The sequence below is a fragment of the Pelobates fuscus genome, chromosome 7, assembly GCF_036172605.1.
Source record: "Pelobates fuscus isolate aPelFus1 chromosome 7, aPelFus1.pri, whole genome shotgun sequence".
Classification (NCBI taxonomy): domain Eukaryota; kingdom Metazoa; phylum Chordata; class Amphibia; order Anura; family Pelobatidae; genus Pelobates; species Pelobates fuscus.
The window spans coordinates 72,711,114-72,724,733 of NC_086323.1; the positions used below are offsets into that span (position 1 = coordinate 72,711,114).

The 13,620-nt window shown below is 39.3% G+C and overlaps 1 protein-coding gene across 1 annotated transcript in view; it reads left to right on the top strand.

The window, feature by feature from the left end:
• Positions 1-11,284, top strand: part of SLC30A7 (solute carrier family 30 member 7) — a 32,718-nt gene extending 21,434 nt beyond the window's left edge. The window contains exons 9-11 of the mRNA XM_063428422.1: positions 4,770-4,860; positions 6,304-6,453; positions 9,511-11,284. Coding sequence (XP_063284492.1) covers positions 4,770-4,860; positions 6,304-6,453; positions 9,511-9,558 — 289 coding nt within the window. The 3' untranslated portion in view covers positions 9,559-11,284. The remainder of the gene's footprint in view (positions 1-4,769; positions 4,861-6,303; positions 6,454-9,510) is intronic.
• The last annotated feature ends 2,336 nt before the right edge of the window (positions 11,285-13,620 follow it).

A 13,620-nucleotide genomic window follows, 5' to 3' on the forward strand; every position in this document is an offset into this window, starting at 1 on the left:
CATTTTAGTAATTAGTCCAAGATGGTCTGAACTACAAGCCCCATGTTTCTCTAGCCATCTATTTTATTTAAAGAAGTCTGGGATTTGTAGGCCATCTAAATCTGGGGAGCTAGGGTTTTCGAACTCCGGTCTACGGTCTGCAAATTAGTGACCTGGAGCATCACTTTAATACTGACGTTTGTTTTTATTTTGTTTTTTATTTGGCCACAAACCCGCAGCATGTTTTGTTATCTTCTAAGAGAAGTGGACGAAAGAGTGTTACAAAATATTTCTTTGGAACAGCTGTTTATTTTAAAGGGGCGGAAGGAAGATAGTGAAAGTGGGCCTCCAGGGGAATAGTAGCAAATGAGGAAGTACAACTTGAGTTCCCAAAACAGTGTGATTGCTCATACAGTGAAGAGTAGTTCAATTTAATCAATTTTCTGCTTATACTATGCTCAACCTTTTTTATATACTTTGAATGTTCTGAAAGGAACACTGCAGGAGAAATGGAGGAGATAAAGTTCTACTATGTGAGTCTGTAATTCTGTCTTGGAGAGAATCACACCTGGGGAAGCTCCAGGCCTTTTTCCATCTTAGTTTGCAAGATGACAGCAGTGAGATTTTTGCTGCTGCTTTTGTGCCATGAACCACTTTGTCTCTGATAGGCACACATTTTATCCCATTCCTCCTTGCCAATTAAATCAATAAGCATTGATATCACTGCAGGCTCTGCATTAAGGGGTTGCTCCAACTACCATGACCACTTCAATTATTTGAATGGTCATGGTTGTAGGAGTCATTATGCTCGAAACACTGCACATATAGATGTATTTGTACTGTTGATTCGGTGCATATATTGCGTCTGTTGTCCGTGCCCACATCTCGTTGACAACAAGACATTAAAAGAGCAGCGCCGGTTGCAAGATAAATAAACTATTTATTTTATTTTTTTGTGCAGGTTTTACAAGAATTTTAGAGGAGGGGCATTTTACACCAAAAATAGCCCCTTCTCAAAGGGTTATAGTAACCCTTTGTGTTAATTTTCCCAATAACAAATATTTTCTGTATAGCTGTTGAATTTTGTTCTGCAGAGATCTGTGCTTCATGTGAATGATTTCCTGCTGTGGCATCTTATAAGAGACAACACCCATATACTTATTTCCCTTGCTTTATATTAAGTCGTGGGATGTACACTTGAGGGTAACAGACCACAACTGTCATACCTCTAAAACATGCAATGTACGGACGTCTAGCTAGGCATCGCTAGCTACCGCATGAACCATTACTGATTTCTCACACACTACTAGAGAACATGAGTAGGAACATACACTTGATCTTTGCAGTGTAAGGATCAAGCTCAGTATAGAACAGATTCAAAGTTTATATTCACGATGATAGTGGCTTTAAATAAATTCCATATTAATGCCATCTGAAAATAACAAAGCTAACGATTATCTGAAATATGTGTAAATACTAGAAAATAAACTCAAGGGAAACTGTCCCTCCTCTGGAAATTACACAATTTGAATAAGCCTTAGAAATGTTTTTTATTTTTATTTTTTGTTCATGAGATACTGTTTTCTTTAAAATATATATTCATGATTAAGCAAATGACATCATAATTATACATTTCAGACCAGGCAAGATCAGGGAAGAAATTGAAAATGAGGAGTAATACATTGTTTAATATCTCCTCTTCTCCCAATGCCTTGTCTATGCTGACTGCCAGGTGCGAAGGACAGAGTTTATGACAATGATTGACAGGCAGCTAAGATGGAAGGACTCTGCTGAAGAATAAAGAGGATTTATACACTTAATGGGGAACTATAGTCACCAGAACAACTACAGCTGATTGTATTTGTTCTGGTGAGTATAACCATTCCCTTCAGGCTTTTTTCAGTAAACTCTGTCGTTTCAGAGAAAATGCAGTTTATACATTACATCATAGGGATAACTCCACTGGTTACTCCTCAGATGGCTGCTAGAGGTGCCTCCAGGGGCAGTGCTGTACACTGTGCAGTACTGCCATTCAGTGTCTCCAGCCTCTTCATGGAGACAATGAAATTTCTTCAGCGGTGCATTTATTCAATGCATCTCTGAGGAGATGCTGATTTGGTTTGTGCTGGCTCTGCCCCTGACAGTCTCAGCCAATCCTAGGGGAAAGCATTGTGATTGATTCAGAACAACACTTCTCATGATGTCAGCCAAGCAGGCAGATCAGGGGCAGAGATGGCAGCTGCGAAGTTGAACAAAATTTTACTATATGGATGGGGGATAGGAGGGACAGTGGAGCTAGATGGTTGTTTTAGCACTATAGGGTCAGGAATACACGTTGTGTTCCTGACCCTATAGTGTTTCTTTAATTTTATTTTTCACATCTCTCAATTAAACGCTTGTTGAATACAGGAATTAGGTAAACATAATAAATATTCAGGGAAGTGACTCTTAAATGAAGTACAGTTTATTTGTATTTTTTTCTTTCCTCATTTTTGTTGTTGTTGTATTGTGCCTGGTAGATAAAGTAATGGCCTTACTAAATGAAGTGTTTCTTCTTTGCCATGACCATCTATATTTCTAAGTTAAAATCTTGAACCTCTCTGCTCGGCACAATATATTTTCATAGAACAGGCGTCGTGGTAAGTGTCGAAACTGTCTAGGTAGCCTCTGTATAGAGCTTATTTATATTGGAATAGTAAACATGGTTTCTTTTCCTGAGTTGACCATTAAGGGCCAGAGTCCTCGAAGGATATCATTAAATTTATTGTTGATTTTGGAGAAATGCCCGTTTTCCACTTAAACATGTTCTATATCCTTCCTTGTGGCAGATTTCTTTTCGGTGGAAAAACAGGAATTGTTCTCAGAAATATGATGGGGGTTTTTTTTTTTTTTGGTCAAAATATAGTATACCTTAACATGATCCGTTCTTCCTATATCTGTAAGGAATCGATCTATGAGAGTGTGGCACTGCTCCACATACACTCCTTAATCTTCACTATAATTACCAAGACAACAGCAAGGTATAGAGGAATAACATTTAGAAGGAGTTTGCATACTGTATAATGCTGATATATATAACGAATGTATATATGTGAATATATATATGTATAACGAATGCTGATCAAGGAAAAATTTACTTTCAGGAAGGAATTTTAATTCTTCGTAATATCCCTTGGTAGCACTTAACTTGATATATTAACAATTTTAAACAATAGATGGTTCAGTAAACAGTAGTTAAGACTTGTGCCAGTGTCCATATACGCCCTGTAACGTGTAGATTTTTTTTTCCATACCACTGCCTTTTAAATCTATTCAGGATGTTGCTGAAGTTTATGGGTTTTTAAGATATTAAGGTTCTTATAGAAGTACAATTGTGTGATTTTTTTTTTTGGATTTTTTTTTGCAGTTTATGATACGGAACAGTCTTTTAAAGGACCACTGTAGTGCCAGGAAAACATACTCGTTTTCCTGGCACTATAGTGCCCTGAGGGTGCCCCCACCCTCAGGGACCCCCTCCCGCCCGGCTCTGGGGAGAGTAAAGGGTTAAAACTTACCTTTATTCCAGCGCCGGGCGGGGAGCTCTCCTCCTCCTCCCCTCCGCCTCCGATCCTCCCTTTCGGCTGAATGCGCATGCACGGCAAGAGCTGCGCGCGCATTCAGCCGGTCGCATAGGAAAGCATTTACAATGCTTTCCTATGGACGCTTGCGTGCTCTCACTGTGATTTTCACAGTGAGAATCACGCAAGCGCCTCTAGCGGCTGTCAGTGAGACAGCCACTAGAGGATTTAGAGGCTGGCTTAATCCTTATATAAACATAGCAGACCACTTCATTAAGCTGAAGTGGTCTGGGTGCCTAGAGTGGTCCTTTAAGGAACACATACCCTGCGTACAATACAAATGCTGGTTGCTGCTTCGGAACCATCTTGTCTTGGTCACTGATGTCTAGAGCTTGTATTTTGCTGATTAATCCTGCCAATCATTGCCAGTCAAGAATAGAATTTTGAGTGTGTGAGACCAGATTCAAGGTGTAGACTGGCATCCCTCCTGTTGTCCTTGCAATGGAAATTCCTATCTCCGAGAAGCATCACTTAATTTTGAAGGGCTGCCATATTAGTGCCAATGCTAGAATACAATGACTCTGTTTGGTATTTACTTTTATCTTGGGATCTTTTCTGAGCCCCAGGACCGTGAAAGACGTACCACAATATGGAGTGTCTCAGTATGCGATGGCACAAATGTCATTGGGCATTATCAGTATTGACCAGGTAATTTCAGTTGTTGTGCCCAAACATCTAAACTAAAAAATATGTTTTGGAATTGTTTTCTGTGGTCAGTCCCTGACCATTCCCTGGTTATTGAATAACCCTTTGAGATAAGTCAGACACTGGTATGTGCAGACCTTCACACGCATGTGACTGTTCACTTTATACCCCAATTAATGGATTTGTTAGCATCGTATACTGTGGAAACTTACCATAAATATTAGCATTTCTGCATGGACTAACTGGTTGTGGGATTGGTAAGCCTGCATTCAAGGAACAGGGGATCAGGGGGCTCTATAGTGTTCGGAATACAGATTTGTATTTCTAACACTTTAGAATCCCTTTTAACTTTTATAAGATACCTGTAGTAATGACCCTTGGTTAATAAGCTGGAGACCGTTGTAAGATCAGAATGCACATTTTTGTCCACATAAAAACTGACAAATTAAGTTTATTTTAAACATTTTCTTTCTGGGTTCATTATCTAACTGTCCTCAATAACAACCTTCTTTATTACTCTATTTTCAGTGTGATTCCATTGCTAAAGCAGTCTATTGGTATTTTAATGCAGCGTACACCTCCTTCTCTGGACGATGTTCTTCCTGAGTGCTACCAGCGGGTACGTGTTTCTAAACATATCTCCCAGAGCCTTCAGTTTGTTTTTTCAGGCCCTGCATAGTGTGTGCCGACTGCGTACACAGCCCGGTGTAATGAGTCTGTCTTCTGTCCTTTATATCATCTCGATACCTGGACCAGTTGCTACTTGTTCTCCCTTGCTATTCCATGTGTTACTGCTTGCATCAGTTAAACTTTATCTGCCAAATATGTTATCTACTACTTGCCATTAGTCACAACAATGAGTTGTTGGTTGTTTTTGTAATTCAAACTTGGGTTTTTAAAAGTATTTAGGCATAAAAAAAACTTGGTACAAGGTATACAACGTAGCATTATACAAAGTACTTCTGTGTAGCATTTGAGTAGTAAAATGAATACAAGATGAATGGAAATACCCCCATAACATGTGGAGCATAAATGTAATAAAACAGTAAATATAAGTTAACAAACAGAGAATTTAAAAAGAAACAAACCAAAAAGTATAACCGAAGGCAAGTGTACATTGATTCATGAGGTTCATCACAAGATTTGAGACGGTGACATTGTCAGGTTGTATCATCTAAGTCAACCCATCACGTTGGTAAAACCGTACAAGTTATTTAAAAATAGATAAAGAAGTGTAATGTAATGGATATAGTGGTTATAGTATCATGTTATAGAAGTTTCTGTTTGTATAATGTATACTGTATATCTTTTTATTTCTGACCTCCTCTGCCGTGCTGCAAACCTGTCTGGTAATAGTGCATACAGAGGACTTGCTAAGAAATGGATATACCAGGTTTATTTGTCTGAGAGGTTGATAGTAGTGGCACTTGACCGTAAAATTCAATTTCTTGTGGCACTTCTTTTGGTAAAAGAAGCACTGAAAATGCACGATTATGTAGTAGATCCCCAAGTTTACTAATGCCTCACTTTTGGCAATGTAGATGGTTGAACTTCATTTCCCATAATGCTCAGAAATCCTAGCCCAGACATGTGGTGCCAGGGCTGGCCATCATTTCTTTAATCTGCGCATCCGCTGTTTCAGATAGAACCTGCATGACCCTTTGAAGGGAGACGATCCAGAGATGGATTGATTAAATACAGACCTAAATTCCTATTATCTAATGATTAATGGTTAATAAATCAAAACATGACATTGTATATTCTCACTTGGTAAACACTGAACTACTTAACTGCACCATGCATTTAAAGTTGCATGAAACATTATGAACTCCGATTTCCATTTGACAGGCGAGCATTCATTTCTGTATGATGATCTGTATCGCATTTTGTTGGATATATTCATGCATTAAGTTTCTGAAGTTTTGAGTAGAATTGAGTAATTTTGCAGAGTCAGATTTTTCAACTTTCTTTGGTATAGTTGCCCTGCCTTCTCAGAAGGTTATCAGACTTACTGGATTTACATGATGCCTCTATACATTGAGTATGTTTTTGTTTTCTAAAGGTGCAACAATTACAAGGAGTCTACCATTTACATGACCCACACTTTTGGACCCTCTGCACAGATGTTTACATTGGGACTCTGAAATTGGTGGTTGCACCAGAGGCCGATGCACGCTGGATCTTGAGCCAAACGCACAACATCTTCACACAGGTGGGTCTGGGTCAACTTCATGAGATTTCCCACAGCAAAAAGGAGAATGTTTGGCACATTAAAGAAACACTCCAAGCACCAGGAGTGCCACGTGGTGTCCCAGTTTAATTTGTCAAACTGTTTTTAGCACGTTTTGGTAACTTATCTGGGTCTCCCTAATGCCGCACCACATGCAGTCTCCTGTTGCAGGAGATATTGGCTCTATTCAACTAAGCACAGCCAATACAGAACCTGTGAAAAAAATCACACTGGAGAAAGGTGCTAAGGCCGTCCTGGTTTCATAACCACTACAGCTGGAAACGTTCAGCTGTAGTGTAGTGGCTATGGTGCTTGAAGTGTTCCTTTAAAAGGTGATATATTTATATATTTTGTACATTTTGATTTGGTTTTTGATACAGTCACATTATTTCAGTTGAAATTAAGAGTTTTGTGGTGTAACCTATCTGAGCTTAGTATCACCCACAACACAACAGGACATTTAGTGACATTTGCTTCTAAACAACATAGGCATGCAACTGCACATATTTTAGTGTTTTGTTTATTTTACCATTTTTACATTTAATTAACATACGTAAAAACACAAATCCACTAGCAGTTGATTAATTTACCAATGTTTGTATTTGTTTGGGCAACATGGTTGTTGGTTATATTCCTGGGATGATTAGCTCGTCATTTTCTCAGTGTCAATAAAATGCTTATTGTTGAACTGTGAAATGCAGTTTGCCATTAAACCGAGATGATTCTATAACCTGCAATGTGTAAACTATCCAAAGACTGTTTATAATTATATATGCCTACAACTCCTGACGCAGTCAGCGTTTGCTTACACGTTCATGTTGTATAACATGACATCACTTCAAGGGGAACTGTCAATTTTGAATTTATATATATATATATTCGTTTTTTTTTCAGGTTCTGGTTTCCGGCGGGACTGAAAGGAAGTGCGCAGTCAGTGTGCACACTTCCTTTCAGTCCCGCCAGAAACCGGAACCTGAAATTGACGTTCCTGTACCGCGGTGCGCGCTGTTAGGCCGGCCCACGCTACAAGACAAGTAAGTAATTATGGGACGGGGGGGGGGGGGGAGGAGAAGACCTATGGGAGGCGGGAGGAGAAGACCTATGGGACAGGGAGAAAAAAAAAATATTCTGAACAAACTGTCAGTAAGAAACACTATGGGACCGTTTGTTCAGAATATTTTTTTTTCTGGGTTTCTTCCTCTAAAAACTAGGTGCGTCTTATGGTGTGGTGCGTCTTATGGAGCGAAAAATACGGTATATAGTGTTTACTTAAAGGAACACTATAGTCACCTAAACCTCTTTAGCTTATTGAAGCAGTTTTAGTGTATAGATCATGCCTCTCAGGTTGTATTGCTCAATTCACTGTCATTTAGGAGTTAAATCACTTTGTTTCTGTTTATGCAGCCCTTGCCACACCTTCCCTTGCTATGCTTGACACAGCCAGGATGAAAAAACTGGTTTCACTTTCAATCAAATGTAATTTACCTTAAACAATTGTATCTCTTGCTCTGTAAATTGAACTTTAATCACATACAGGAGGCTCTTGCAGGGTCTAGCAAGCTATGAACATAGCAGGGGATAAGAAAATTGAAATTAAACAGAGCTTGCAATAAAGAAAGGATAAAGTTTAGATGACTTTACAGGAAGTGTTTAGGAAGGCTGTGCAAGTCACATGCAAGGAGGTGTGACTAGGGTTCATAAACAGAGGGATTTAACTCCTAAATGGCACAGAATTGAGCAGTGAGGCTGCAGGGGCATGTTCTATACACCAAAACTGCTTCATTAAGCTAAAGTTGTTTTGGTGACCTATAGTGTCCCTTTTACACGTGTATTTGTGAGTTGTGACAAAATTTAAAAGTAGATATCTATGCCCTAAAAATGGGTGCCTCCATCATAGCTGCCTGTCAATATCCCATATAAACCCTGTCCAATATACCTGGCAGTCAGGACAGAGAACGCATGCAGACGAGGAAGGTAAAAAACATTTCCGTGACGTTTTCAGTTTGTACTGTCTGTGCATTAAGTGGACTGGATTATGATATCATATGTTAAATACTTTATTTTAAATTTAAAGACAACTGAGCATTGCATGAGAAAAGGTCAGTGCAAGTTATAGGTGATTTTTAAAATATTATTCAAGAGAAGTGATGCCCCCCCCCCCCCCCCCCCCTTAACTCATAATGGTCTACTTTCTGGCATTCTAGGTCAAAGATACTGCACAAACTTTGTATGGGACTGTTTCTAAAGCCATATTCAATTACACAATGCAATTCATAACTGCTTGGTTATTTTAAATAAGGTATCCAAAGAGGTAGATGAAGAAAGAATGGCACCATAGCACAGCCATTCTACCATTTCTATAAAAATGTCAAAGTAGGCTGTAGTACCACACAGCATTAAGAATCCAGAAGTGCATAGCCTCTACTGTTTGCATCAGTTGTCAATGGGTGATCACTGAGATCTTAGGCATCTTTTCAAGTGATGTCCTTGATGAGAACATCCCAATGATCTTAAATGCATACACAAGATTTCTGTCCTAGGGTCCTCTATGCACTAAACAGTTAGTTATTGTGAGTTGAAAACATTTTAAAAAATCCCCAGTCCACCTATAGTCAGTTTGGATATTTTTATGCTAACTGTTGTAATTCGGTTTACATTTCTCCACAATTCATTGTTTAGTGCATAAACCCCATAAAATAAATTGGTGACATGATTGTGATGCAAGAACTAAATGCAGGCAGTGTTCTGGCACTGAATTTTTTTTTTTTTTTTAATTCTTTATTTTTGAAGTGCGCACTGAATTTTGGTCAAGAACAAATTAGTGTTTTTTTTTGGTTTTGTTTGTTTAAGATTGAGAAAGGCAAAACGAAATGCACAAGTTACAAGTCTAATATGATCTAGTTCTGTACAGAAAAGTATATGTAGCTTTTTTTTTTTTTCCCTTTCTTGTATCGCATTTATATATCTTTACTTGTGTCGTCGTCTTCTTTTACTTTTATCATGGTTAAGTAAACTTATTTCTTATTCATTTCTACCCAGGTTGGCGTTCGACAACTGTACGTACAGATTGATTCAGCAGCCATGTAAATTCTCAAAAGATATATATTGGACCAAAGAGCAGCACTGAGCCTGCTCTGTGATAAAGCCAACGCAGGATTGAAACCATCGGGACCAATGGATCTCCTGCACGATCTATGCCTCTATAGTGAGAGGATACCCCAGCCTCTCTGTGTCACACCTCCTACATTCTTTAAATTTCCATTTTCTACAAAGTGTAGTCTTCGTGTCAGCTATTGTCTCGACAGCCCAGTTGCCAGAAGCGCGCTATGGGATAACTCTTAGCATTCTCTAAGCCTACCTAATGCCACCATTTTACCGTGGGACATAGGACCAGTGAATAGACCCATTTCAGAAGCACCCTGTACTGTAACGCTCTGATCTGAAGGATCTCTAAGGGATTTGGAAGTCACTGGCCATATACTCCCAAGCTTCCAGTTCTGCCATAGAGGGTTGAGGTTGAAAAGCCGTGCAAACCATAAACTCTCATCACTCTTTGAACTGAAAGGCTATAGTATCTCTTTCTGCTTCTTTTTTTGAGAAGTGGGATTTTTTTTGAATTATTTTTAAAGATCACCTGTAAATTGCTTAAAATCTACCAGTGTTATACATTGCAGAATCTATCGGGTGTTTGCTGATTTTAATGACACATGGGCTATGTTTTCATCACAACAAGCTCATTATAAGACTGTGATACGTAAAATAACAAACCCTGATGGGATTCCCAAGTGCCTTTTCCTCCTTCCTTTGGACGGATCTCCACAAGATCTCCACCTTCTGCAGAACCATACGGTCCCATATAAATCCAGCAACCTACCTCCCAACTGATCATTTTGGGAATATTTCTCTGACATCATTGAATTATCGCGGCATAGGAGAGTTTGTGCAATTTTATATTCTGTGTAAAATAATCCAAAAGCGACGGCACAGGTTCATTTCTTTAGGTCAGTTAAGTCCTTGGTCTATCTGTAACCCATTAAGAGTCATTTAACAAAGACTGAATCCAATTTTTTTTTTTTTTTTTTTTTTTTTTAAGGCTTTGTGACTTGCACATTACAAACTGTCCAGACATGAACTAGGGGTGCTGTTAAATGCTTCATTTTGTTAGAAGAATTATTCCATCTGTACCACAAGGGCTAGGAAAAGATATCTAGAACATGGCCGTTTCTAAGGAGAGTCCTAATTATTTTTTTTGTTTTGTTTCTCTTTTTGCCTCCATTCCTCCTTTTATTTTTGTATTATTTTCATAAGTGAAGGATTTTTAATTAAAGGAATGTATAAATTAGGGCAGTTGTGTTTTTCGTAGCACACAATCTTTGGAAATAAACCATTTTACCCATCCGTGCCATGTTTTAGGGGGTCTCTCTCTGGGTTTTGGGTGTTTTTTCTTGAATTAAAAAACAAAAAAATGTTGATTAGAGTGCCCTTCTTTTATAACCACGGTTAAGACAGACAATTTTATATAGAGACAAAGCTGATATGTCATCAGTCACAAGTAAAGATCAATATTTCAGCGTGACTACATTAAACCTTGGAAAACACTAAATTAATGTGAATTTTGTATCCGTTCTGTGGGACCACTCTCTGAATGGTAAAGAACTACATGGATTTTACAACCACCCCTTGCCTGGTTACACATTGCTAATAAAATTCCAACTTTTGTGATCAAAGTGTCAATCAGGAATTGGTCAGGGTTGGGACAGATCATAATATCTGTTGAATTGCTTACAAAATAAAAACAATAACGAGAAAAGTGTTACATGTTAGTGATTTTTATTTTATATGTTGCGTAATGTTTCATAATTTTGTGTAATCTAGAAGAAGAGACTACGATGACAAATTAAAGCTGCGGTATCTGTACATTTTGAAACTGCCGATTCAATTCTTAAACATGCCTTAATTTAATATTATGTTCATTAGATAAATTTTTCAAATTTATTATTGAAAATATCTATTTTTTCTTTTTCGAACATTAGTTTATTTTATTTTAAGATATGGGGGTACAGAAAGCAAAAAAAAGGGGGTAAGGGTGACTTAAAGGGACACTCCAGGCACCCAGACCACTTCTGCCCATTGGAGTGGTCTGGGTGCCAACTCCCACTACTCTTAACCCTGCAACTGTTATTATTGCAGTTTTTTTTATAAACTGCAATAATTACCTTGCAGGGTTAACTCCACCTCTAGTGTCTGTCTACTAGACAGCCACTAGAGGGCACTTCCTGCATCATAGCGCAGAAAACCTGTGCTAGAGCGTCGCTGGACGTCCTCACGCTGTGTGAGGACCTCCAGCGTCCAATTCCCCATAGGAAAGCATGCGCATTAGGTGTCCCTGGCTGGTGGGCGGGAGGAGCGGCGGCGGAGGAAGAAGCAGCGACGTGGGACATGTCGCTGCCTCTAGTAAGTTACTGTAGGGGTTTTCACCCCTTCAGCAACCTGGGATTGGGGGGTGGGAGGGAGAGGTTACCTGCAGTGCCAGGAAAACGGATTGTTTTCCTGGCACTGGAGTTTCCCTTTAAAAATCAATCAATAGTACAAGCATGAGATAGCTTCACAATTATTTGTTGCACAAAGTTCCAGAACATCTCAGAAATATTTTAGTATTACTCGGTCAGTGCATTCATAAGTTAAAGGTTCTATCTCGTCTAAATGGGCCTTCCAAGAAAAATAAAGTCTTCTCGACAAATTTACGTCATTTAAGTGTCATTGCTGCCATATATATTCGTAAGTACAGTTGATACTTATCCTGTCCAGGAGTACCTGTAATGTTGGGCCTTTAGTGCTTTTCCAATTCAAAGCTATCTGGTGCCTTGCTCCTAAGACAATATGTATTTTTCACTTCGTATAGTGGCAGTACTCACACGTGGGATGTTCCTTCCGGTCTTTGACAAGAAGCTCCCCCTTCTTTGAGATTTATAGCTGTGCTCCGCCTGCTGCCTCCATAAAACCTGTAAGCCCTGAACACACACCAGTTCTTCTTGTCCTGGCAAACGGGACGGACAGGTTCCCCCGGTCTAGTGGAGAATGGTGCGATCAGCACAGGCTGCTGATCGGGGAGGTGAGTGCCCGATAGCTCCCCAGGTGGGAACTGAGTGGCACAGTACTTCCGGTCTCGCGTTACAGAACGCGACCGGGTACTGCTATTTCTGTGGCTTCCTCGTCGGCATTACGCATGCGCACAGCGTTCCACCAAACACGGAATTGCGCTACTGGGTGTACAGTTCTGGTTCTCTGTGTCCCCAGTCCTCCTACACCTTAGGTGATTTAAGGTGAGGTTTAACTTTTTAAACTCTCCTTTTATTCACCTATACTTATGCATGCTTCAATTTATCAATTAATAATTTCCTATTCTGGTATTTCACAGATATGTCCAGCCCTATATCTCCGGATAAGGCAGATAAAGACAAGATGTCAACATCTGTCCCCAAAAAAGCCACAAGCAAGTCTAAGCACTTATGTTGTCTGGAATGTGCTGTACCTGTACCTGACGGATGTCGCAAAAAGACATGTAATCAGTGCTCTTCAGAATTACTAGAGAAAGCAAAACAGACTGATATGGCATCCTTCCTCGGCTGGTTTCAGGAAAATTTGTCCCAGACATTTGAGTCTTTTAAAGATGCTGTGAAGAAAGAACCGGCTATTCAAGAGAAACTGCCTAAAAAACGTAGGAGGAATAGATCTCCTTCTGTGTCTGACGTCTCTTCAGGAGAATGCTCTTTTTCTTCACCTTCGGATATTTCCAGCCTGGCTTCAAGTGTGGAGGAGGGCTTTGCACCAGAAGAGCTGAAGAAATTTATTAAAGAAGTGATGACGGCTGTACAAGAAACTGAACCTACCAAGGGTAAGGTTAAAGGTTTCCCAATGTCTCCTAAAATTTTGGATCTCCTTCATAGGGAATGGAAGAATCCTGAAAGACGTGCGTTTATTTCAAAGCATTTTAAACTGCTGTTCAAGCTACAGTCTGAAGAAAAATGGGAAGATCTTCCTAAAGTGGATATTCAGATTGCCCAGCTGTCAAAGAAAACCACTATACCCATTGGAGAAGTCTCAGGTCTTAAAGACCCAATGGACAAACAAGCAGAAACTTCATGTAGA